General features: G+C 44.7%; 1 protein-coding gene across 8 annotated transcripts in view; it reads right to left on the bottom strand.

Annotated features, from left to right (window-relative positions):
* Window positions 1-3882: 3882 nt before the first annotated feature.
* LOC5567490 (macoilin-2) overlaps window positions 3883-27931 on the bottom strand; it is a 68844-nt gene continuing 44795 nt past the window's right edge. For 7 of the 8 annotated variants that reach the window (XM_021852455.1, XM_021852453.1, XM_021852450.1 and 4 more), the window contains exons 8-10: window positions 6886-7177; window positions 6641-6821; window positions 3883-6578 (exon numbers count right to left, since the gene is read on the bottom strand). In XM_021852455.1, coding sequence (XP_021708147.1) covers window positions 6016-6578; window positions 6641-6821; window positions 6886-7177 — 1036 coding nt within the window. In that variant the 3' untranslated portion in view covers window positions 3883-6015. The remainder of the gene's footprint in view (window positions 6579-6640; window positions 6822-6885; window positions 7178-27931) is intronic. The other variant, XM_021852451.1, reaches the window with a different exon arrangement.

Here is a 27931-nt window from a genome sequence, read left to right as displayed (position 1 = left end):
CTCGGTCCATGGCTGCCCGTCGACAGCCACGCATTCTGCGAAGGGTCCGCAGATCGTCCTCAACTTGATCGACCCATCTTGCTCGCTGCGCACCACGTCGTCTTGTGCCGGTCGGATTGTTTTCGAGAACCATTTTCACAGGGTTGGTATCCGACATTCTGGTGACATGCTCGGCCCACCGCAGCCTCCCAATTTTTGAGAGGTGGACAATGGTTGGTTCTCCCAGCAGCTGGTGCAATTCATGGTTCATCCGCCTTCTCCACGTTCCGTCTTCCATCTGCACTCCGCCGTAGATGGTCCGCAACACCTTCCGTTCGAAAACACCAAGGGCGCGTTGATCATCTACACGTAAGGTCCATGTTTCGTGTCCATAGAGGAGTGCCGGTCTAATCAGCGTCTTGTAGATGGTTGACTTCGTGCGATGGCGAACTTTGCTCGATCGGAGCGTTCTGCGGAGTCCAAAGTAGGCACAATTTCCAGCAACGATGCGTCTCTGGATTTATCTGCTGGTGTCGCTGTCGGTGGTCACCAGTTAGCCCAAGTACACGAATTCTTCGACAACCTCGATTTCATCACCGTCAATATGAACTCGAGGTGGGGGGCGTGCCGTGTCTTCTCTTGAGCCCCTCGCTATCATATACTTCGTCTTCGACACATTGATGTTCAGTCCGATTCGCTTAGCTTCAGCCCTTAGTCGGATGTACGTATTCGCCATCGTCTCAAAGTTGCGTGCAACAATATCAATGTCGTCGGCGAAACCATGTAACTAAACGGACTTTCTGAAGATCGTGCCACTCGTGTCTATCCTCGCTCTTCTGATCACACTCTCTAAAGCAATGTTGAACAGTAAACATGAAAGGCCATCACCTTGCCGTAACCCTCTACGAGATTCGAAGGGACTCGAGAGTGTCCATGACTCGGACTACGCACATCACTCGCTCCATCGTCGCCTTGATCAATCTTATCAGTTTGTCCGGGAAACCGTATTCGTGCATAATCTGTCATAGCTGTTCTCGATCGATTGTATCATAGGCCGATTTGAAATTTTGAATAAATGATGTGTGGGTACATTGCATTCGCGGCATTTCTGAAACAGCTGGTGGATGGCGAATATTTGGTCCGTTGTTGCTCGTTCGCCCATAAATTCTGCCTGAATAAATTTTAATGCTCCTGAAAGATCCCTTCGAAGACAAAGTTTTCTCCGATTGGAAGGCCGCAACAGTCGTTATGGACAGCACGATCCGATTCGCTTCATGTCGAACACTTTCAACAGCGTTGCTCACCTGTTCGACTTCAACGTGTCTATCTCTGCAGTACATCACCGATTTTCGTCACATTTTCGTACCAATCAAGCCAACCAGTAATTTGTTTTATATGTGTACTAAGTATGTTTTGTGTTTTACACTGTAGTCGTTTTAGTTCATTAATGTGTACTTCTATGTAGATTTTTTTTTATACTTCATTAAGACACAAGTCAGATGAAGATTGTTATTAATAAATAGACAAATATTGCCCAACGAATTCTCTAGCAATTGGTGATAGACGGCGGCATAGAATTTGGGGGAGTACCTTGCAGGCGGCGCTCAAAATTGCGATCGCACGATAATTGGCGCAATCCAACTTGTCGCCCTTTTTGTAGATGGGACACACGACACCTTCCATCCACTCCTCCGGCAATACTTCCTCCTCCCAAATCTTGGAAATAACCCAGTGAAGCGCTCTTGCCAGTGCATCACCACCGTATTTTAGCAACTCGCTCGGAAGTTGATCCACTCCAGCGGCTTTGTTGTTTTTCAACCGTCTAATCTCCGTTTCTACCTCTTGGAGATCTGGAGGCGGAAGTCTTTCGTCGTCCGCGCGTGCTCCCAAAGTTATTTCCGTGCCTTCTCCGCTACTGGCCACATCACCATTAAGGTGCTCGTCGTAGTGCTGCCGCCACCTTTCGACCACCTAACGTTCGTTCGTGAGAAGATTTCCGTCACAGTCTTTGCACATGTCGGATTGCGGCACAAAGCCTTTGCGCGAACGGTTAAGCTTCTCGTAGAACTTCAGTGTGTTTTTAGCGCGGAATAGCTCTTTCATCGCTTCGCTCTTTCATCTCGTTCTTCTTCATGGCGCTTTTTTCTTCGGAAGATCGAGTTTTGTCTGTTCCGTGCCTGTTTATACCGTGCCTCGTTCGCTCTCGTGCGGTGATGCAGCATTCTCGCTCATGCTGCATTCTTCTCATTCTTCAACTGCTCGCATTCGCCGTCGTACCAGTCGTTTCTCTGATTCGGGGCCGCTGGACCTAGTGCTGCTGTTGCGGTGCTACTTATGGCGGATCTTATGTGCCTCCAGCCATCTTCAAGAGTGGTGGCGCCAAACTGCTCTTCCGTTGTTAGGGCCACTTCCAACTGCTGCGCGTATTCTTGGGCTACTTCTGAGTCCCGTTGCCGCTCGATGTTAAGCCGCGGCGTTTGGCTTCGACGCGAGTTGGTCACCGTCGGAAGTTTTGAGCGCATACATACAGCAACTAGGTAGTGATTCGAATCTATATTCGCACCGCGGTATGTGCGAACATTGGTAATGTCAGAGAAGAATTTTCCGTCGATTACAACGTGGTCGATTTGGTTCTCGGTTAGGTTATCGGGTGATCTCCAGGTGGTCTTATGGATATCTTTGCGGGGGAAGAAGGTGCTTCGGACTACCATACCACGAGAGGCTGCAAAGTTGACGCACCGGTCTGTACATCTCCTCTCGTCCTACCTGTGCGTTCATGTCGCCAACAACGATTTCCACGTCACGCGGCGAGCATCCGTCATAAATCTTCTCCAGCTGCGCGTAAAACGTCTCCTTCTCGTCGTCGGGTCTCTCTTCGTGTGGGCAGTGTACGTTGATGATGCTGTAGTTGAAGAAACGGCCTTTTATCCTCATCTTGCACATCCTTGCGTTGATCGGCTGCCACCCGATAACGTGTTGTCGCATCTTGCCTAACACTATGAAGCCAGTTCCTAGCTCATTTGTGGTGCCACAGCTTTGGTAGAAGGTAGCCGTTCGATGCCCGCTTTTCTACACCTTCTGTCCAGTCCAACAAAGTTCCTGCAGCGCTACGATATCGAAGTTACGGAGATGTAGTTCGTCATAGATTATCCTGTCGCAACCTGCGAAACCAAGTGACTTGCAGTTCTATGTTCCAAGTTTCCGATCGTAATCCTTATTTCGTCGCGTGGGTCTTTGCCGATTGTTCCGGGTCGTATTATCTTCTATGTTATTTGCAATAAGGTTTTTTACGGGTGGCTTATTGGGCCTACGCCAACACTCCTGTCTCGCCGGAGCGCCATCGTGCCAGCTCTGTTTAACGTCCCAACTAACACTTTGACGATCGCGCTGATGGGGCTACCACCTTGGATTTAGCTGTGCGCGATTCAGCATTTCTTGCTCAGCCGCTGGATACCAGAACAGACGCTCTTTGAGCTGCACCTCCTGGTAAACAAACGTTCGAGACGTATCTCCTCAATCTAGCTGATGTCAGAAGGACAACAGTGCCCAGGCTGAGGACCAGAGATGTGTTGGTCGCTCCTTCCTAGTTGTAGACTCACCGTTTTGCAGCCCGGAACAAATCTTTAAAAAAAAAGATCAACTTTAACCTCTGAAAGAAGTAAGTAGTAGTGATCATATGATTAACATTAGTAACTGAATAGCAGTTCCTTCAGCTGAAGTATGCTCGAGAATAATTTGTTCAACTCTTATTCAGCAAAATTGTTTGTTGGAATTTGCTTGACGTGGCTTAGACGTCTCAGAGAAACTGATGGTTAAACCATACGAAAAGGGAATTCTTCGGATACAATTATAGCACTACTAACTAAAAAGAAAACAACAGAACTGCAAGAAAGGAACACATAATTTGTTTTGCATTTTCAGTGTATTCTTATCATCATCGTTACTGTTCATGTCTTGTTTCTTCAAATGTCATTCATTAATTGTGTCGATTTGCTGCGCGGCTCATCGCGCGATTTCTTATTTCTGTTCACGATCACGCCAATGTACGGTTACCGTTAAGATAGTAAATGTAACTTCTCTGTATGTGATTCTCAAGATGCACGTTTGATCTTTTCTTTTGTCCAATGGGTGTGGTGACTCTGCCAATATCTTGTCCTACTATACAAGTAAACTTTCTGTTCAAACTTAAAGTAGATTGTATGCTGCTTGCCGTTGGTGTCAACGGATTCCTTACTTTTGCCCTAACACAACACACATATCCTTTGCTTCTTCGCGTAGTAAATCTACTTTCCCAAGAGTTTCTGCATCATCTGCGCCAGAAGCAGAGGGGTTAATAAGACTAATGCTATACTCTTACGCACACAAAAAACTGCGATCCTTTTTCCGGTTGTCTTCCGTCGAGTCAGTTCTTAAAACACACACACAATCTCCCTCTCTTTTCCTCTTAAGTCGGTATTGTTACTTCATAAAGTGAGATTAAACACTGCACACACGGTCAGCTTGATCTAATGTATTAACGTTTCTTCACATAATCATCTGCAGGTGGATGAAGATTTCGGATTCGCAGTTGTCGATACGGACAGACAGTCAGAGAGAGAAAAGGATGTTCGAATGAGTTGTCTGGCTCGCTTTTACTCGTTAAATAATGGGTATAATTTAAGGGGGGGTTTCCTTCCAGTCGAGAACAAAACGTTAACTTTGTCAGCAGATCCTTTAGTTCTTCGCAACTTCAACTAATTTGGGTATTTGATAATTGTCGGTTAACGCGAGTAATAGTTGTTGACTTTAATTAATTATTTAAAAAATAGGAGCTGATTTCGATCTTCACACACATGTTTGCGTTTGCGATTTGTATAAATAATAATAAGCTATAATTTGTTTTAAAATTAAAACGTTAAATCATTAATTTTAAGTAATATGAATATCACAACATTTCTTGTTTTTTCTCTTACATTTAAAAGATTTAGTTCATTTTATGGTTCTATTGTGGCGGGCAAAGCTTAAGAAACTCAATGCGAAGCGATTCTTGGTTGGCTTCTTGAATAAATGTAATTAGAGTTTGAGGGTTTGACGTGATCATTACTACTTTAAACAATGAATAAACTCAAGAAATTGTGCCATTTTTTCGAATTAGTCAGATTATTATATAAAGTACGTTTCAGAACAAAGAATCATTCGCAATCAAGTGACTTTAGCTGCACACTCACGATAGAAAAAATAGAGAGAAAGATAGAGGAACAATGCACGTTACAAGAAATTCAGTTTACACATGTGTGTATGTCAGTAAAACACCAATCGCTCATTAAAGATGGGACATGCCTTTTCCGTTCCCTAATCGAGAGAAAAAATCGTTCAGTACAGTTCTCGTAATGGGACTAAGAGCAGAATAATTCCCCTAAAGGAGGATACCGAATGCGTTCCACTAGGGAACAAGTACGTTCGTCGATTCTGGGGAGTCCAAAGGGAAGATTTTGAGATTGGATTCGTCGAATAAAACTAACCCAACGATGATTGTTAAATTAACTGTTTTCATATTCACTCACCGTGATAAAGTGTGCGTTGAAAGTTGATAAGTTCAGTTCGAAAAGAAAACTTATTAATCTTAACTAATTTGCGATCTCAGTTGACTTCAGAAATTTAAAATTAATTAAGAGAAGGACGAATTTGGTTTTCTCTTTTAAAAATATGAGAACGGAAAATTTCCTCGGGGGCATCAGACAAGTGAGCAGCAGCTGGGTGACGTTTGTTGTAGTTAAAGACTAGGAACGTTCTCTTCGAATGGATCTCTCTGTTTAAAAATCTCGCGGGTTGGATTGAGATCATAATAAAATAACGAATACGCCCTCCATCTTCGGTTGTTTAGACGAAAGGATTACCTGGCGATTGCTGCGTCGCTTGCTGATGAATGAGGGCGTGCGCCGGAACAATAAACTGATTGGTACCGCTAGAGCTGCTGATTAGATCAAGACTGGGAAAAGATGTGCTGCTACTGCTGCTGATTGGAAGGAATTGTTGCTGCAATTCCAACGGTGCAGGTCAGGCCTCGGTCCCGCCGACCATCGACGAGGAGCAGTTCTTGGGCGTGTAGACCGACGCGTTTGGATCCAGACTGGAGGGACAGTTGTTTGAGTTTTGCATTTGTACTATTTGGCCATTGGAGCCAGCGGCAACTGCAGCTGCTACCGTGACTACTCCTGCCGCAGTCTGCTGCTGCTGTTGTTGCTGATGGACCGAGTGCGGTATCATTCCAGCACCACCAGCGACCACATTTGTTGCAGGTCCCACAACACCGGACATGGCTGCAGTCGGTGTCGTGATCGTCGAAGTCAGCACTCCCAGCTGACTTAATTGACCGATCAATGGCGGAGAGTTCATCACAATGTGCGACATCGGGCTGGGCTGTCCGTTCAAAGTAGACTGTGAAAGCAGTTGAGGTGCATCGGCCAATCGCAAGCCGCCTCCGCCGCCACCTCCTGAAGATGGTCCACCAGCAACAGACAGACAAAGCGATTCACCGGCCACGCCTGGCATTACTGCCAAAAGTTGCACAATTTTTGCCTTCAGGTCTATGATCTCTTTCTCCTTAGTACGAACGGCACCTACAACAAGAAATTACGAACATTAGAAGTGATCGTACATCTCAATTGGCCTGCATCCTTACAGGAAGCTATTTCCAGTTGCCGTCTAGCGTCGCCGAGGGCCGAGAATAAGTCCAGCTTAACTCTCGTTTCGGCCGACAGATTCTTTTCCAGGGTAGCATTCTTGTCCTGCATCGCCGTAAGGGCCGACATGAGCACCTCGGAGCACTCGCGATTTCGCAGCTGCCCTTCGATCTTGCGCATCTACGAATATAAAATGCGATTAGAACCTATAATATCTAACTCTAATGATGACTTCCCCCATTACCTCCTGTTCAAAGGTGCGATTCTGCGTTTCGGCGTTGTGCTTCGCATCCTCCGAGTTGATCAGCTCCCGGCGCAGCTTCTGGATTTCCATCTCCAGCTGTTGGCGCTTGAGCTTGCACGACTCGCCACATTCGGCCCGGGCCGCCTTCTCTTCCGCTTGCTTCCTGTGCTTGCGCTCGTTCTGCAGCTGAGATTCCAACGACTGCCGGACGCGTCGCTCTTCCCCCAGCCGTCGTTCGACCGTTTGCATGCTCTGCCGTTCCTGTTGCCGTTGGGTCGTCAGGTCTTGGAATCTGAAATGGATCATATATTAGTTTTTTGGAATGGATGAGTTCATAACAGGGTGGCCACTAATGAACACAGTACGAAAATCTTGCATCCCACTCCTCTTTTTCATTTTGTTGCGTCCACGCATTCGAACATTCGAAAGGTGTAACGTGTTCGGTGTTAAATACAAACCCTTCGTAAATCATGGTTCGTTTCAACTGAGTGAATTGAGTGAATATTGAGATCTCGAGTAATAAAATAAGATCAGATTGATCTGTGACTCCAAAGTGAAAAGTCGAGTTTTTAAAGTTATTGGAAAATCCGAAACAGTGAATTAGAAATTTATATTTGAGTAATAATAACTGAATTTAACAACTGGCGACGAAGTGGCCATCTTTTGTTCTTTCTACCGTTGCAATTATAGTGACCGCTGTAACAACCAAACACATTTTATCTGTTTTACATATTTATTTGATACGATTGCGAAAAATACAAAATAATGGCGTCGATCCTATAACATCTCCCCGAATACCATTACCCCGAAAACCATCACCCCGAAAGTCAATACCCCGAATGGTCATGTACCCCGAAAACCAATACCCCGAAATCCATTACCCCGAATAGTCCGTTACCCCGAATACCATTTCCCCGAATCGACCATAACCCCGAATTTTCTTGGCACGAAAAATTCAAAATGAAGATCCGACAAATGAATCCCGTATACCAATTTTATAGAATTTTGATTTTCATTTGAATTCATGTTCTTGTTATCAAAAATTTATTCTTCTTTTAATCAACAGCTATTCTTCATGGGCCTAGCGAAAACCAAAATCAAACTCACAGGCGTGTTCTTGATTTTGTGAGAATGGTTGTGTTCACAGAAATAAATCATTTTTCGAACTGATGATAATGCTGACATGTTAATATTAGAGACATCTCCCGCCCACTTTCAAAAGCGTTATATCAGGTGCGTCACACTCGAGCTCAGATTGGGTACCACTTCTAGTACTGCATTTCGTCCCTCGGTAGTACAAAAGGTACCCAAGTTTGACATATTGCAATACACTTTTCACGGCATTCTAGATTACCTTATGAGCCATAAAATTTTGGGCAACTGCATCGACATGGAGGTCTTTAATTTGTCTTTGGTTAAAATATTTGGTAGTGCATAATTATATTTTTATATTGATGGAGGAAATGCGATTTGAACATATTCTAAAATGGCACTAGACTATGGTTTGAAAAATGTCAGATGAAAATGTTAATTGAGTTTAAACAGACCACTATTTCAAAAGTACATCGCTAAAGAACAGTCTATGATAAAAGAAGAAAAAATCACTGATGAAAGCGTCAATAATTATGATACCAACAATCACTTTGCTAGTGCAACTTCCGAAAGAATAGCCGAAAACTAGAAGAAGGACAAATTTCTTGTTGGAAAATGAAATACTGACAAGATAGAGACAAGTAATGCAGGGGCTTATTTTTAAGGTTGCTCGTCTGAAGTCACTGTCAACTTTGAATTTCGCTCAAGACAATTTTGTCAGTCGATTTTTTTAACCGCTATCGCTCAAACTTTAACTCAAACGTTACAACTCGAAAGAACAGCCTATAACTCAAAGAAGAGAAAATCTTTGATTAAAACTTTTACACTTCCATTATACAACCTCGAAAGAACAGCCGATGATTGAGAGAATAAAAAATCACTAATAAGAATAGTAGTAGGGGAACTTACGTGTTCTCGGCAGCTTAAGCCGATGCCGTGCTTCTTTTGTAATTTTCTCGGACATCAGCAGACAAATTCCGTGTGTGTCTATTTACATTTATGTGTTGCTCAATCCTCTATCGATTCACACCGACAGACTTGTCAAAATGCTTTTGGAAACGTTTTTACAACGCTGCGAACATCCCGTGTCACTGTGACTATTGTCGGCAGCCTCAATATCTTCGGCAACTTTCCCATAACAACTGCTGGTGAATCTCTTCGGCAGCTCCAAATCAGTCGCATTTTGAGGCGTGCTCATTTGAATTGATGACATCTCCGGCGATATCGTTTGTTTAGTCTTGAAAATCTCGCAAGCGGGAAGCGGGCAGAACAAAGAATCATCTGAATGTTTCCACTGAAGTGTATTGATAGAAAAATACTGTATATATGGCGTTTGAAAATTGGTTGCCGATAATAGTCGAATGGTGCCGAAGCCGTAAGTCTCCCTAGTTATTAAGCCAAAAACTTTAAGGCTCAAATTCGCGAGCTTCCTTGAAGAATTTCTTGAAGTGCATCACTGATTTTCGGGGAAGTGTCGTTGTCCGCGCACAGTGCGAACGTTGTATAGTTATATGTTTATGTTATTCCTATTTATCCTCACCCTTAATCCAACATCCCAAAATTCCACCCTACTAACCCCGAGTCGGCCACGGGTTTTTTGGCCCACCTCTCACTAACACATTTGTATCGTAATGGTCTGGATGCGCACTACCCACCCGAATGGCAATAAGTATGTATTGGCTGGCGGCTGATGAGCGATGAGCGGCGGCTAACCACATCAGCAGATGCGACGACCAACATCACCCGGACTGAGCGTGGAGGGAGATGAACATGTCGCAACATGTTTGTTACGTTCCACCGACCAATGACGACGAGGCATGAGCTGATTGGTGGGTGGCGAATCGAGGAATAGTATATAAGAAAATGAGTTTGTTCGCAGTGTATCAGTTTTCATTCAACCTTCGAGCAATAAACATCGGTTAAGTTGCAAAGTGAAAAGTTTCTCTTTTATCTTGGACAGCCAAAATAAAAACAGCCTTTTTGAAGGCTTTTGAGTTGTTTTGGAATAATTCACCGAGTCGAGCTATCGTCAGCTGCTGTTCCCGCTGGCACTCTCTTCAGAGGAAGGAGTTGCCCATCCGTCAAGTGTCCGTGATCGGACATTTTTGGTCCTTCGAGCCGGATCCCCGAGCGATCCGCATCTGCGTGTCGTCAATCTGACGATTGAGACACCCGTACCGATACAGTCCGCTTACCTCTGTCGCCAATCTGACGATTGCGACAAAATTGTTGCTGTGACGATAGCCGACGGAGTCGTTGGAAAAAATATTCCTTGGTTGTCCGAGAGTGAATCGAACGAAGTGAACGAAAGTAAGTCGCGCGCGAGTGTGTCACAGTGCTTGTCCGATATTTTAACCCGCAAGTAAACCGCGCGCGAGTGATCCCGGAGTGATCGCCTAGTGATATTTCCTGGACGTGTCCGAACACGTTCTGTTGCGTGGTGCGAGGGAGCGCATCACAGTACCTGTGTGAAAAGTGAAAGTGAACCAGTTGTCCGAAAAGTTTTAACCCGCAAGTAAATCGCGCGCGTGTGGTACAGTGTATGTCCGATACTTTCAACCCGTATCAGTTCGCGCGCGAGTGCATCGAAATGCCATTGGATCGCACACCGTCGAAAAGTGATAAGCAAGGCACGATGCAGGACATTTCGACTCTGGTGTTTCATCGTGGACAGGCGAAGGCGCAGGTTACGAAGATTCGTAAGGCGTTGGATGGAATGGCTGGAGCTGGATCCGATCCTCCGAATATGGCTATGCTGGCTGTTTATTCCAAGAAACTGGATCGATTCTACGAGGAGTATCGCCAGTATCATGAGCAAATTATTGGTCTCATTTCCGACGAACGGATGGACGAGCAGATCGAAGCGTACGATTTGTTCGAAACGCAACACACTGAAACGTGTGCGTTGCTTGAGGCAATTATGCAGTCAATTACTGCCACTCCAAATTATGCACAAGGAAATACACAGCAAGCACAGGACCCTCCGCGTATAATTGTGCAGCAGCAGCCGTTGAAGGCACCGATCCCTTCCTTCGATGGGAAGCCAGAGAACTGGCCACGCTTCAAGGCCATGTTCCTAGATGTCATGCGAACATCAGCCGATTCGGACGCCATTAAGCTCTATCATTTGGACAGAGCTCTGGTCGGCACTGCTGCCGGGATAATTGATTCGCGCACGCTAAGCCAGAACAATTATGCCCATGCGTGGAAAATCTTGGAGGACCGATACGAGGACAAGCGTGTCATAGTGGACATCCACATCAATGGCCTGCTGGAACTGCCGAAGATGCATCGGGAGAACGCGAAGGACTTGAGAGCGCTCATCGACAAGGTCACTCAGCACGTTGATGGATTAAGTCTACTCGACGAAGAGATGACCGGATTCTCCGAACGCTTCGTGGTCAATCTTCTGGCAGCGGCACTAGACAAGGACACGAGGCTTCAATGGGAAGCTTCCATACCCCACAAGCAGCTGCCAAATTATAAAAATACCATCGATTTCCTGAGCAACCGTTGTGCTGTGCTGGAGCGCTGGGAAGGATCGTTGGCTAAGCCGGCCGCCACATCCAAGTCAACAGTTCCGGTGAAGTATCCTGGACATCAACAGAGGAACACGACATCGAAGTCTTGTGCTGTTACTACCAAGGACCGAACGTGTGAGCTGTGTGAATCCGGGAACCATCCGGGGTACAAGTGCGAAGCCTTCCGAGAGATGACAGTTGCTCAACGCCAAGCCAAGGTAAGAAGTATCAGAGCTTGCTTTAATTGCCTTAGGGTGGGTCATGTGAGTAGTGCGTGTTCTTCGTCGTATACTTGTTCGAAGTGTCAGGCAAAGCATCACACTCTTCTTCATCCTGACAAACAGGTGTCGCAGTCCTCTCAGTTTGATTCGCAGTCAGCTTCGAAATTGGTTTCGCAGTCCTCTCAGTCTGACTCGTCGTCTACCTCGAAATCAGTTGTGCCAATCGCTAAAAACAAATGTAATTCCGTTGAACCTCAATCTACTCCAACAGTTTCATGTTCTATGAAGCAAGTTCCTCGTGTATGTACTAGCTTGTTAATGACAGCAAAGGTTCATGTGAAAGATGCGAATGGGAATCTGAAAACTTGTCGTGCATTTTTGGATTGTGGTTCTCAAGCTCATCTTGTGTCGAAAGGTTTGGTTAAATCGTTGAATCTGCCGTGTTTTTCCACCAAGGTTGATGTTGTCGGTGCCAATGGTCAGCAGTCCTCCATCTCCGAAATGGTCACGCTGGAATTGCGTTCATGTTACTCTGATTTCCAAGGTCAATTGCAGTGTCTGGTTGCTGGTAGAGTTGCAGGTTTAATGCCGTCCGTGCCTATCGATATTAAGCAATGGAATCTACCTCCTGGCCTGCCTCTTGCAGATCCGGATTTTCACATTCCAGGTGAAGTCGATTTGTTGATTGGGGTACAATTGTTTTTCTCGCTTATGATGCCGGGACAGTACAAGATAGCTGATAATCTTCCCATTCTACAAGAGACTCGTTTGGGATGGGTTGTCGCCGGTTCCTTTGAAGATGTTGATACCTCTCGTGTTGAACAGCATTGTTACACCGTAACTCTGCAGAATCTTGCTGATACTATGGAAAAGTTTTGGTCGGTTGAATCAGTGGACTCTTGTAACCTTCTGACCAGTGAAGAGCAATTATGTGAAGAAATTTTCTGCTCCACTACGCGTCGTGATCCAAATGGTCGCTATGTCGTTCAATTACCGTTGAAAGAATCCGTTCACCAGATGGAAAGTAATCGTTCTGTTGCCTTGCGTCGTTTTTTCATGTTGGAACAGCGGTTCCAGAAGGATTCTGATCTGAAAAGACTTTATGTTGATTTTATTAATGAATACAAAGATCTCCACCATTGTGAACTCATTGATGAATCTCAGGATCCTCCCAACCTTTTGAAGTATTATCTTCCACACCATGCGGTGTTGAAGCCAAGCAGCTCTTCAACGAAGTTGAGAGTTGTTTTTGACGCTTCATCGAAGACAAAGGGCCCTTCGCTCAACGACTCACTCATGATCGGCCCAGTAATACAGAATGATCTCTTCTCGATAAATCTTCGCTTTCGCTCACATCGTTATGTGTTCTCTGCCGATATTAGTAAGATGTACAGGCAAATTCAAGTAGACCGTGCTCACACACCACTACTTCGAATTTTCTGGAGAGAGAATCCTACCGATCCGTTGCAAGTCCTTGAATTAACGACGGTGACGTACGGTACATCTGCTGCTCCATTCTTAGCTACGAGAGCTCTTCAACAGCTTGCCTTCGATGAATGTACTCGTTACCCGTATGCGGCTCAGATTGTGCTCGAAGATTTTTATGTTGATGATGTCCTGACGGGTGCTGAGACCGTAGAGGAGGCAATTCAACGTCGTGTTGAACTCACTGAACTCCTTAGCTGTGGAGGTTTTCCCATCCACAAATGGTGTTCGAATGAACCAACCATTTTGGATACGGTTCCGGAGAAAGACAGGGAGAAGTTTCTGTCATTCGAAGACTCTGATATAAACCAAGCTATCAAAACGCTTGGCCTACTTTGGGATCCAGCAGAGGATGTTTATCGCTTTCATTTGGATCTCCCAAGCCTCAACAGTTCTCCACCTACCAAACGTAACGTTTTGTCGCAGATAGCGAAAATTTTTGATCCTCTGGGACTAATTTCACCTGTTGTCGTATTTGCGAAAATCATCATGCAGCAAATTTGGATGAGCAAATTAAAGTGGGATGACGTTCTGGACGGTAAACTATTGCAAGCTTGGATTATGTTTCGGGACACGTTGAGTCATATACATGAAATCAAAATTCCTCGATATTTTGGTGCAGTGAATTCCACTCGTTATGAGATTCATGGATTTGCAGATGCGTCCAGTGTAGCATATGGAGCGTGTCTGTACATTCGAGTTGTTACTCAAGATGGAGTAAAACTGTCGCTCATTTGCAGTAAATCAAGGGTTGTCCCCATCAAGGGATTGACAATTCCTCGGTCTGAACTTTGTGCAGCCTTGCTACTCGTTCGTTTGTTTTTGAAGCTCCTTCCGGCTGTAAAGTTGGAGTTTCAGTCCATTCATTTTTGGTCGGACAGTCAAGTTGTCCTGGCATGGTTAAGGAAACCTCTACCGCAACTGAATCTCTTCGTTCGCAATCGAGTATCAGAAATCATTGAAGGTTCGTCTGATGCCGATTGGAATTACATCAAATCTGCTGAAAACCCAGCTGATATCGTTAGTCGTGGTCAACCTCCTCAGTTGCTGGTTTCAAATGACCTCTGGTGGTATGGACCACAGTTTTTGCGTAATTCTACATATCGAATCGATGAGCCAGAGCTTATTTCCGATGACCAACTTCCTGAATGGAATCCAGTTGCCAACACCTATGCAATGTCTGTGCCGGAAAGTCTGCCAGTTATGACCGCTTTCGAGTCCTTTCGGAAACTGCAGCGTGTAATAGGATATGTGCGAAGGTTTGTAAGAAATGCAAGATCCGTCAAATCTCAGCGGATCACTTCTCGATATCTGACGATACAGGAAATACGTGAATCGATGAATGTGATAGTGAAGTATGTCCAAAAAAGCGAGTTTTCTGATGAAATCTGTCGTCTAATGTCGAATGAACCATTGCGTCGTCTTGGTAGTCTGGGTGTAATGTTAAAGGACGATATTTTGCGAGTTGGTGGAAGATTACGTAATGCCACTCTGCCGTTCGGTGCAAAGCACCAGATGTTGTTACCGGATAAAAATCCGATTATCAAATCGTTGATCAGAACATTGCATAGAGAAATGTTGCACATTGGTCCGTCTGGTCTCATCGCGTTTATACGTCAAAGGTTTTGGTTGTTGAACGCCCGATCTGTAGTTCGAAAGATCATCCGTAGTTGTGTAACATGTTTCCGTCATAGTCCGCAATTGCTGCAGCCTTCGATGGGCGATCTGCCAGAAGTTCGTGTTGTTCCATCTCCACCGTTCTCCAAGTCCGGCGTTGACTTTGCAGGCCCGGTCTTCATTCGTCAAGGGGGTAGAAAGTCCACTCTGGTTAAGGCTTACATTTGCCTTTTTGTTTGTATGTCAACAAAGGCAATTCACCTCGAATTGGTTTCGGATTTATCTGCCGCGGCTTTCGTAGCAGCGCTTCATCGATTTGTCGCTAGGCGCGGTCTCGTCGAAGAGTTGTTTTCGGACAATGGGTCAAATTTCGTTGGCGCCAAGTCCGAGTTACACAGTTTGTACCAATTGTTCAAAAGTGATCAATTGCAAGGAAAGCTGAACGAATTTTGCCATGCCCGTGAAATCAAATGGAGTTTTATCCCTCCGCGTGCTCCGAACTTCGGAGGTCTGTGGGAGGCGGGTGTGAAGAGCACCAAAACGCATCTCAAGAAGGTACTCCGTGACGCTTCTCTGACTTTCGAAGAATATTACACCGTTCTAACTCAGATCGAAGCAATCCTCAACTCGAGGCCTCTGTTTTCCTCCTCATCCGACCCTAGCGAGCCTGAAGCAATCACTCCGGGGCATTTTCTTATCGGTCATGAGTTAACGGCTATCCCAGAACCGACTTTGGAAGATACTAAAATCAACAGATTGAGTCGTTGGCAGCTCGTTCAGCAAATTCGCGATCATTTTTGGAAACGTTGGTCTCGGGAATATTTGAACACTCTTCAAACGCGGCAAAAATGGACGAAAGGATGTAAAAACGTTTCTCCAGGGATGGTTGTTTTGTTGAAGGAAGACAACATTCCGCCGCAATCGTGGAAGTTAGCTCGGATTGTTAACGTGTTTCCAGGGTCTGACTCCGTTGTTAGGGTTGCAGATGTCCAAACGGTTAACGGTGTTCTCCGTCGTCCAATTTCTAAACTCGCCCCTCTACCCATTGAACAAGATCTCCAATTGAATGCGTAGATTCTTTTCGCCCGGGGAGAATGTCCGCGCACAGTGCGAACGTTATGTTTATGTTATTCCTATTTATCCTCACCCTTAATCCAACATCCCAAAATTCCACCCTACTAACCCCGAGTCGGCCACGGGTTTTTTGGCCCACCTCTCACTAACACATTTGTATCGTAATGGTCTGGATGCGCACTACCCACCCGAATGGCAATAAGTATGTATTGGCTGGCGGCTGATGAGCGATGAGCGGCGGCTAACCACATCAGCAGATGCGACGACCAACATCACCCGGACTGAGCGTGGAGGGAGATGAACATGTCGCAACATGTTTGTTACGTTCCACCGACCAATGACGACGAGGCATGAGCTGATTGGTGGGTGGCGAATCGAGGAATAGTATATAAGAAAATGAGTTTGTTCGCAGTGTATCAGTTTTCATTCAACCTTCGAGCAATAAACATCGGTTAAGTTGCAAAGTGAAAAGTTTCTCTTTTATCTTGGACAGCCAAAATAAAAACAGCCTTTTTGAAGGCTTTTGAGTTGTTTTGGAATAATTCACCGAGTCGAGCTATCGTCAGCTGCTGTTCCCGCTGGCACTCTCTTCAGAGGAAGGAGTTGCCCATCCGTCAAGTGTCCGTGATCGGACAGTCGTATTCGGGGAACTGATTTTCGGGGTAACTTACCATTCGGGGTAATGGTTTTCGGGGTAATGTGTCATTCGGGGTAACGTTGCATTCGGGGTAATGGTTTTCGGGGTACTGGTTTTCGGGGAGATGGTTTTCGGGGTAATGGTATTCGGGGAAGTGTTATAGGACCATGGCGTCTGGTGCGCCCGCGATCGCGAAATACTTAACTCATGAGCTGGCGGAATTCGAGGGGTGCCAACTTTTTTTTTTCTACTTTTCTGCTAGGGATACTCCTTTTGTCCGACCATTCGACAAGTTGATAGCAGAGAGCTTTTACGTTCCCTTACAACCGCCATAGATTTTTCTGCTGTGGAACAAAGTACACAATTGCCTTTTGTTAGGATATCCAAGAATCGGTCATTTTGTTGCTGATCATCAGACGTGAGCTACAATCAGTGAGACGAAATCAGCGGAAGAGAACTCATCGTGAGTAGTGAGTTATCAGTGAGCGGTGAGAAAGGCTATCGGCTGTGTCTCATCATTCCATCATCACTCAAAGGTCAAACACGACTGCATGAGTGCATCTGCATCTGCATCAACCGTAAGTGTCCGTTTGATTTACTGTAATAGTATATATCATCAAAAATAATGCCATCTTTTGGAACATTGGATCACTATGTGAAAGGATCATCTTTCACTAATTACATGGAACGACTAGAACATCTTAGTTCGTTCAATGGTTGGACAGAAGCAAATAAAAAATCTGTCTTAATTGCGCTTACTGGTCCAGTGGTGTATGATGAGCTTAAGCTCATTTTCCCTACTGTAGAGTTGGCAACACTTAATGCTGATATGGTGAAGAAATTAAAAGAACGGTTTGATAAAGTGGAGCCTGACATGATGCAGCGGTTTCATTTCTATAACAGGTTCCAGAAAGTTGATGAGTCTGCTGAGAGTTTTATTTTATCAGTAAAGCTACAGGCAGAGCTTTGTAATTTCCAACAGTTTAAAGAAACAGCCATTAGAGATCGCTTAATTATGGGAATGCTTGACAAGGAACTTCAAAAATCATTACTCATGTCTGAGGAATTGACACTAGCTGTGATTGAAAAAAGATTATTGAGCAGTGAGGTGGCTAACAGACAGACAAAGGCGATGACTGGTGACTCAAAAACAGAACAAGTGAATTCCGTTAAAAGTAGATTGGGTGATAAGATCGGTGAGAGTAGTCGTGAGTACCGCAGTCGTTATGATAATAACTACAGTAGCAGAAATTTTAACAGAAACGACAGACGTGTTAGTTTTTGAGCTAGATCACCATCCGGTAACAGGAATCGCCGATCATACGCAAATGCAATATGCAACTATTGTAAAAAGAAGTGTCATATCAGACGTGATTGCTATAGTTATCAGAATCGATATTCAGTGCGTTTCGTGAAAGAGAATGGAGACAAGGACACTAGTTATGATTTCAAACGGTCAGCAGGTCGTGAAAGCTCAGGTGAAGAAACTGATGGTATGGAGTGTTTGATGATATTGGCAGTGAAAAAGATCAATGAACCATGTATGATAACAGCAAAAGTGCAAAATCGATCGTTGAAAATGGAAATAGATTCAGGTTCAGCTGTGTCGGTTATTAGTCAGGTTGACTGCAAAAAAATGTTCAGTAGCGTTCCAATGATTCGCACTAGTAGGCAGTTGGTGGTTGTCGATGGTGCTCGTCTGCGAATACTTGGTGAGATTTTGGTTCAAGTTGAGTTGAATGGCCTCGTGGATAAGCAAAAGTTAGTTGTTTTGGAGTGCAACATGTCCTATCCTAGTTTTGTCCCACTGATAGGAAGGTCATGGCTTGATCGTTTCTTTACGGGTTGGAGGTCTGGTTTTACAAAAGCGGCGTTGGTAAATAATCTTGTTCAGGATAAAGGTATTGACGAAATTATTGACGATTTGAAAAATAAATACAGAAAAAATTTTGACAAAGACTTTTCAGAACCAATTGCTGGATATGAAGGGGACCTGGTGTTGAAAAACGATCAACCAATTTTTAAGAAGGCATACACTGTACCGTACAAACTGAAGGAAAAAATGGAGAAACACTTGGATATACTCGAGCAACAGAACGTTACTACACCTATTAAGGCTAGCGAGTGGGCGTCGCCTGTGATAGTGGTGCACGCAGAGAATTAACAGCTATTCAAAATAATAAATATTTGTGTTGTTTTCAATAAACATTTTGAATTTGTTGCAATTGAATAAATGCGTTGGAACAACAATGTTTTTTATCAGAATAAATCGAAAATATTGTTGAATTTAATAGAAGCAATCCTAACTAGAAATTTGTTGAAACAACAAAAGAAAACCATTACGTCAAATGAAAGTTTTATTTGTTTCAATATCCTCCAATGTTGGTTCAACTAATCATGCGTATAGCATAAAAACTGTCCCGCCATTTTGGTTTTCATTTGAAACGTCAAGAAAATGGAAATATTATTTCGGTGCGTTGTATTAAATGAAAGTGAAAGACGTGCAAAAAACTTCTGTGTAATGAGTTCAGGTCATCGCTTTTTCATTACTGTTTCAGAGTAGCCATAAAACATAATCGAAGCTATTTTTGGTAAGTTTCGGCCATTCTTTCTAAATTATTGTTTCCACTAATGCATTTTAAATTATTGCAGTTAATTTCTACACGAGCTGATGATGTCATTCTTTTTTGTCGCGGAGCGGATAAAGTTCATTCGCCAGGAATATGGAGCAAGTTTCATAAACTTCTTACGTAAGGAAAAATAAAGTAGCCTATTCAGAACGATTATCGTTGTTTATTTCATGAAAAAAGAAAAAAAAAAACAAATGGTTTAGGAAGTAATACTAACAAAAATGAGTTTTTATTTCAAACAAAAACATTATCACATCAAAAAATAGTGCAACTTTGTTTTAAAAACTATAGGTTTCATTTTAAAGCAGAAAATTGTTGTTTCAAAAGAAAAGAAAGTTGATTCTTGACAGGCTTATTTTTTGTTACTAGACTTCCGTATCTTGGACACCTTTTAACTGACAAAGGACTTCTACCATCTCCAGAAAAAGTTTCGACAATTAGCTAAGCTATAGCACCCACCAATGTTACGGAACTAAGGGCTTTCCTTGGTTTGGTTAATTTTTACAACAAATTTGTACCTAATATTTCGTCCAAGTTAAGGAGTCTCTATGCTCTGTTAGCCAATGATGCAAAGTTTGAATGGACCCAGGAATGTGAGCAAGCGTTCCAGTTTTCCAAAACAGCTTTGTTGAATGCAGATATGCTTGAGTATTATGATCCAGAAAAACCTCTTGTAGTAGTTACAGATGCTTGTTCATATGGATTGGGAGGAGTATTAGCTCATGAAGTAGATGGATTAGAAAAACCCATATGCTTTACATCGTTTTCTTTAAATTCAGCTCAAAAACGATACCCCATCCTTCATTTGGAAGCGTTAGCGTTGGTATGCACCGTTAAAAAATTTCATAATTTTCTTTTTGGTCAAAAATTTAAAGTGTATACTGATCACAAGCCTTTAGTGGGAATTTTTGGCAAAACGGGTACCAATTCATTATTTGTAACTAGAAATAGAGTATCTGCAAATATGGGTAACGCTGATTTTTGTTCGCGGTTCCCATTGGAACAATCAGTTCCTAAAAGCTTAGACATTGGAAATATAAACAGTTTAAACTTTTCAGACTCCTTTCCTTTAGACTTTGTTTGATAGCCAAGGAATCGTCGGCGGATTCATGTTTGGCAGAAGTGATAAAGTTTGTTAGAAATGAATGGCCGGACAATGTTGAATGGCCGGACTGATCTTGAGGTTATTCAAAACTGCCTTCTTTACCAGGACAGAGTTGTCATACCAACAGTTTTGAAAAGTGGCATACTTAAACTTTTGCATGCCAATCATATTGGCATTACTAAAATGAAACATTTGGCGCGTCAAACTGTGTATTGGCCAGGTTTAACAAAGGATATAGAGGATTTCGTGAAATGTTGCGAGGCTTGTATAAAAATGGGAACTGTTCCAGCAAAACCGCCTCATAGCAAATGGATACCTACATCCAGACCTTTCAGTCGTATTCATGCAGATTTTTTCTATTTTGAGGGTAAAACCTTTCTGTTGGTAGTTGGTAGTGTAGACAGTCACTCGAAGTGGGTGGAAATAGAAATGTTGCATGGAACAGATGCAAAACGAGTTAACAGTTCACTTGTAACTCTATTTACTAGATTCGGTTTGCCTGATGTAATGGTTACAGATGGAGGACCACCATTCAATTCCAAAGAATTCATATCTTTTCTAGAAAAACATGGAGTAAAAGTATTGAAAAGTCCTCCTTATAATCCGAGCAGTAATGGACAAGCTGAGCGCTTAGTTAGGGTAGTCAAAGATGTTTTTAAAAAATATTTATTAGACCCTGAATTACGAGATTTAGATTTAAAGAATAAAATAAATTATTTCCTTATTAATTACCGTAATCAAATAGCAAACAAGGATGGATTTCCGCCCTCTCACAAAGTTTTAAGTTACAGACCAAAAATTTTATTGGACTTAATACATCCAAGTAAACAATATGATCGATTTTTAGAAAAACCTGCTGCAACGCAAATACAGGTGAAACTTCCTAAAATGCCAGATCCATTTTCAAAGCTAGTGGTAGGGGATACAGTTTATTATAAAAACTATAGAAAAACAGATCCACAGAGATGGATTGAAGCGAGATATGTCAGACAAATTTCTAATAATACGTTTGAAATCTCCTTTCACAGGACAACCATCATGGCTCACAGAAGTCAGTTGAAGCTTCCCTATTCTCAACACCAGAATTCAACACTAGTGCTTCCAGAGGTCCAGCGAAGAAAGCGCAGTCACTCGGAACCAGACAGAATGGAATTTCAGGGCTGTTCTGAGTCTGATGAAGAACCATTTCTAGGGTTTCCCGATGAAACTGAGGGACATACTTCCAACAATTCGAAGCGGCAGAAATTGAACGACGGAATGATTATGACTAGGAGCCGAACTAGGATCCAGAACACTAAATCGCATGATGTGAAGTAAAATAGTTGTTTGGGCGCACTGCGCAAATAATTTGTAACCGTTTCACTATCTCAATATCATTGGCCCATCAGGCAACACTGTAGAGGAGAAAAATCAGAATAAACCGAAACTTTGTGAACCGAAGACGCGCGTGTTTGATTCTCCCGTCCAGAACCATCCAATTTCTGCCGAATTGTGTTTTTTCTGAGCTATCGACGAACATTTTTTGGTCCGTTCTCCCGGATCTTCGGAGAATTTGGAGTGGTTCCCGGTTTCCGTCGGAACGCCATTAGCCCGGTGCTAATTTCGGATAAGTGTGAAGTGAACTTTGGTGGAGCTTAGCCACCAGCTGTTCCGGACAGCCGCCATCTTGGTGAAATTGGTGAACAGTTTGTCCCAACTGGCGAAGAAAAATCGGTCGGCGTTGCGCCACCAAGTGTGTGCCCGTGGCACGGAAGAAGCTCGCCATTTTGGCAAAACGGAGTTGTGTGCGTGTGCTCGTAGCACTGAAAAGAGTGGAGGCCATCTTGGCGAACGAAAAATGTTACCAGCTGCCTGCGTGTGTGTCCGTGACAACACGCGTCAGTGAAAAAGTGTGTGTGTTCCCGTGGCACTGAAGCAATCGTGGAAGTTATCCTGCGAACGAATCGGTTCAACCGGTTGAACCGAAGCCATTTTGACAGTTTGGCATGTCATGTGTGAAAGTGGTTTGAAAACAAACAAAACAAAAGTGGCCATAGAAGAGGCAAAGAAAATAATTACGAATGAGTGATTCTGAGACGCCCCGTGGACCGTTCTCAAAATTCATCCCGAGAAGAAACATTCTGGACGCTTTATCGGGACCTTCAACCAGTGTAGTGAAAACTATAGCGGAACAGAAAGCAGAAAAACAAGTCCAAGAAAGGAGTCGCATCATGGAGAGAAATTTGGAAGTGCTGGTCGATCGGCGAGACATGCTCGTCGATAAACTCATGCGGATGAATGATTCATTGGACGCTGAATCGGTCAGTATTCATTTGTTGAAGCTGTTTGAGGAGAATCTACGCCGAAATGCTGACGAGTTTGAAAAAGCGTATTGCGACATTTCTCTTCTGCTGCCAAAAGAGCAAAGAGCAGAGCATCGACAAGAGTACACCAACTTCGAGCAGCTCCACAACCAGGTTTATGTCAAGCTTCAAGGGAGGATCGCTCAGACGGAGTTGACGAACAAGCTGGCGGAACTGCCAAACGCATCAGCGGTCGCTGCGGCCCCAAACCCCGTTTACGTCCAAGCCGCAGCATCAGTTCCCCATCTGCAGGCTCCGTTTCCAACGTTCAATGGTGATCCGCAGAACTGGTACAGTTTTAAGAATCTGTTCCAAAGCATCATGTCGCGGTATACACAGGAGACCCCTGCCATGAAAATATTACACCTACGAAACGCCCTCACCGGCGAAGCGAAGGATAAGATTGACCAGGACATTGTAAATAACAATGACTACGATGCTGCCTGGAGGATCTTGGAAGACGCATACGAGGACAAGCGATTAATTTTGGACACCCACATCGATGCCATCCTGGATTGCCCAAAAGTTGCAAAAGAGAATCGCGGCAAATCCATCACCAAGCTGGTCGAAATTTGTGCAAAACACATCGATGCATTGGCTGGACACGGCTATCCAGTTGAAGGTCTGGCCGAGCTGATGTTGGTGAATATCGTGTACAAGAAGCTCGACAAAGAAACGCAGGAACAATGGGAGCTGAAAATTGGAGTCGGAGAGTTGCCCGATTTTGTTGAATTTATGGAATTCCTACGGGAGCGTGGTCGTGTTCTGCAGCGCACAAGCCGGTTCCAGCAGCATCCAACGCAGCAACCGTTAGCTCCCCCAAGTAAGCAACGTCAAGCAATTGGACAGAAGCCGCAAACCCCACTCAAGTCGTTCGTTCAAACCACAACGGAAGTTTGCACCTGCTGCAAAGAGGAACACCCAATCTTCCGGTGCTCAACCTTCAAAACCATGACCTTGTCGGAGCGCAAGTCCGTTGTTACTAAAGGGAATTTATGCTTCAATTGTCTGAAAGCGAAACATCGAGTGAGTGAATGCCAATCGGAATCCCGATGCAAGGTGCAGGGTTGTGGTCGCAAACACCACAGTCTTCTGCATTCCAGCGATACCCGTGCTACCTCAGTTCCAGAACAAAGTGATGAAGTGAAACAAGCCCAGTCAACGATTCCTTCGGCACCAACCAGCAATCAAGCAACCGTTATTGAGCAGCAACATGTTGCGGTGTCCCTTTGTGCTAACGTCGATAGGAGCAAGCGCCAAGTACTACTCTCAACGGCGGTAGTGATGCTAGTTGGACACGGCGATACCATCATCAGATGTCGTGCCTTGCTAGACTCAGGATCTGATAGCAACCTAATCACCGAGAAGCTAGCACGCAAATTGAAGCTGAAAATGGATCACGTGAATCTACCAGTTTGTGGTCTAAACGACATACAAACCCAAGTTGAGTATCAGTTGTCCACGAAGTTCATTTCCTGCATTAATTCTTTTGCCTCATCCATCCTAGATTTCCTGGTCGTAAAACGAATCACGTCGAGCTTGCCCGTGATTGAAGTTGACACCCGATCCTGGCCCTTACCACCAGGGCTGAAGCTAGCTGACCCTCAGTTCCACACCCCTGGAGAGATTGACCTTATTATCGGGAACGAAATTTTCTTCGATCTGATTAAAGAAGGTCGCCATAAGATCGGCAACAACTCGCTTACGCTAGCTGAGACGGAATTGGGATGGGTCGTTGGCGGATCGGTGCCGACCAGGAAAGCCAAACCATGCCCGCGTGTGTGCCAACTAAACCGTTATGAAGAAGAGCTGAACAAAACGATGTCGAAGTTTTGGGAAATAGAATCCGTCCTTCCGGAGTCCGAGCTGACAGCAGCTGAGGCTGCCGTTGAAGAACACTTCACTAAAACCCATACTCGTGATGACGAAGGGCGGTATGTCGTCCGACTTCCGTTCAACAACCAACAGGGTCAACTAGGCGACTCTTACAACAATGCCCGGAAGCGTTTGGACAAACTCATGATGGCGCTGTCCAAAAATCCATCGAAGCACGACGAATATTCCTCATTTTTGATGGAATACCTCACATTAGGACACATGAAGGAAGTCGAGCCCATCAACGACGGTGGCTACTATATTCCGCACCATGCAGTCTATAAGATGTCCAGCTCGACTACTAAAACAAGAGTAGTATTCGATGCATCAGCGAAGACCACGTCAGGTTTATCGTTGAATGACACGCTATCTGTTGGGCCCACTGTGCAAAACGACCTACTCTCAATCATATTGAAATTCTGTACACACCAAGTGGTGCTCACAGCAGATATCCCAAAAATGTACCGGCAGGTCAGACTGCACACGGAGGACTGCAAGTATCAACGGATCCTATGGCTGGATGACGACAGCAAGCTAAAAGTGTATGAGTTACAAACGGTAACGTACGGTGTTGCCAGCTCACCACACCACGCAACAAGGGCACTGGTACAATTGGCATCGGATGAAGGCAAGGATTTCCCACTGGCGTCGAAGGTGATCATCGAGGATAGTTACATTGACGACTTTTTAACTGGTGGTTCATCGACGGCTGAAGTTATTCAAATCTACACGGAGCTAACGCAGTTGCTACATCGAGGAGGATTCGGCGTACACAAGTTTTGTTCCAATAGCGCCGAAGTACTGCAAGCGATTCCAGTCGAGCTGCACGAGAAACAAGTTCACTTCGAGGATGCTGATATAAATAACTCCATCAAGACACTTGGACTAATATGGAACCCGATGGAGGATTATTTCGCCTTCCGTGTCCCCCGGCCGGTTGTCATGAACTGGACCAAGCGAATTGTGTTATCGGAGATTTCCAAGCTCTTCGATCCTGCTGGATTTCTTGGGCCCATCGTCACAACATGCAAACTGGTTATGCAGGACATTTGGCGTCAAGGTTTACCGTGGGACGAACTATTACCAGACGAGCTTTCGTACAGGTGGAGGCTCATCCGTGAACAGATGCCAGCAATCAACGAAATGAAAAAGCAGCGATGTTTAATCTCCAAAGATGCAGTGTCCATTCAACTCCATGGTTTTTCGGACGCATCGATGCGTGCCTACGGCGGCGTGCTGTACATCCGAAGTGTCGACAGGGACGGCACTATTAGTGTGAATTTGGTTGCCAGCAAATCACGCGTGGCGCCTTTCAAAATGCAGACGATTCCCAAACTCGAAATGTGCGGCGCAAAATTGTTGGCAGAGCTCACCCAGAAAGTAGTATCATCGATGCAAGTTCCATTCGATGATGTGATCCTCCACTGTGATTCAAAAATTGTTTTATGCTGGCTCAAAAAATCTCCGTTGACACTGAAGCAGTTTGTGTCGAACCGCGTTGCTACAACGGTAGAGCTTACTCGAGGATACACGTGGCGGTATATTCCAACCGGCCACAACCCTGCTGATGTTATATCAAGGGGCGCGCTTCCGGAGGATCTCCTGCACAACGAACTGTGGTGGAGTGGTGCTCCTGAATTATGGGAATCACAGCTTCCAGAAGATTCGTCGGAACCGTTCGATGAGTCAGAGCTTCCAGAGGTCAAGACGAACAAAGTACTGGCCGTTGTGAAATCAGAACCACCGATCAATCTGACTAGGTGCAGCAAATACCGAAGGATGCTGAGAGCGTGGGTGTACATCGAGCGTTTTATCAACCTGGTGGTGCATAAAGTTTCTTCAACATCGAATATTACCGCCGACGAAATGGTTCGTTCGGAGAAGAACATGCTATTGGTACTCCAGCGGGAGGTATTTGGCGACCTTTTGAAGCTGCTCAAGGAAGGGCCTACCAAGCGACACACTCTATCCAATCTGGCTCCATTCGTGGGTGATGACGGCCTGATACGAGTTGGAGGCCGTTTGAAATATTCCGTTATTCCCTACGAAGGTAAGCATCAGGTGTTACTGCCTGAACGACATCACATTACGACGATCCTGATACGAAAGCTGCACGAAGAGCATTTTCATGTTGGCCAAAACGGACTGCTGGCCATCGTCCGTGAGCGATATTGGCCGTTACGAGCAAAAGCGGTGATCAAACGAGTTACTTCGAAGTGTCAAGTCTGTGCGAAGCAAAATCCAAGGCCTGGTAGTCAGTTCATGGGGAACCTACCGGAATCGCGAGTCAATCCCTCACCGCCATTCTCCAAGGTGGGTATCGATTATGCTGGACCGTTTATGCTGAAAACAGGAGGAAGAGGTTCAAGATTAGCAAAAGCGTACGTGGTAGTTTTTGTGTGTATGGCGGTAAAGGCAATCCGTTTCGAATTGGTGTCCAACCTTTCGACGGACAACTTTATCGCCGCTTTGCAACGATTTTCGAGCCGTCGTGGACTGCCAACTGACATCCATTCTGATAATGGCACTTGCTTCGTGGGTGCCAATCATGAGCTCGCTGCATTGAGAGATTTATTCAACGATCAACAACACCAACACAAGCTGGATGAATTCTGCAGTCTCAAGGGGATCAGATGGCATTTCATTCCCCCGAGGAGCCCTCACTTCGGGGGCATTTGGGAAGCAGGAGTGAAGTCCATGAAACACCATATGAAGCGAGTCGTAGGCGAAACCAAACTCACGTACGAGGAGATGACCACATTCCTGGCGCAGACGGAGGCCATCCTTAACTCACGGCCTTTGTGTCCGATGTCCGAAGACCCCAACGATATGGCTGTGCTTACACCATCGCATTTTTTGATTAACCGGTCCGCTGTTGCTTTTCCGGAGCCATCGTATAAAGATGAGAAGGTAGGACGTCTCAGCAGATGGCAGCATGTGCAAGCCATGCAACAGCACTTGTGGAGTAGATGGTCCCGGGAATATCTCCACCATCTACAGAGTCGTCAGAAGTGGCACGATGGAGTGAAGGAGTTCAAGGTAGGTTCGTTGGTCCTGCTGATCGACGAGAATCTGCCCCCACAGCAGTGGCGACGAGGTCGAATAATCGCTACACACCCCGGCGATGACGGTGCTGTCAGAGTGGTGACAGTAAAGACGTCGAGCAACAGTTTCAAGCGAGCAATCACCAAGGTTGCTTTGTTACCTTCTGTTGAGCCTGAAGCCTCAACGGGGGGAGAGTGTTTGGGCGCACTGCGCAAATAATTTGTAACCGTTTCACTATCTCAATATCATTGGCCCATCAGGCAACACTGTAGAGGAGAAAAATCAGAATAAACCGAAACTTTGTGAACCGAAGACGCGCGTGTTTGATTCTCCCGTCCAGAACCATCCAATTTCTGCCGAATTGTGTTTTTTCTGAGCTATCGACGAACAATAGTGGACATT

This window comes from Aedes aegypti, chromosome 3 (genome assembly GCF_002204515.2).
Source record: "Aedes aegypti strain LVP_AGWG chromosome 3, AaegL5.0 Primary Assembly, whole genome shotgun sequence".
In the NCBI taxonomy this organism is placed as follows: domain Eukaryota; kingdom Metazoa; phylum Arthropoda; class Insecta; order Diptera; family Culicidae; genus Aedes; species Aedes aegypti.
The sequence above is the reverse complement of the archived record's forward strand: the minus strand, read 5'-3'. Positions and strand labels throughout refer to the sequence as shown.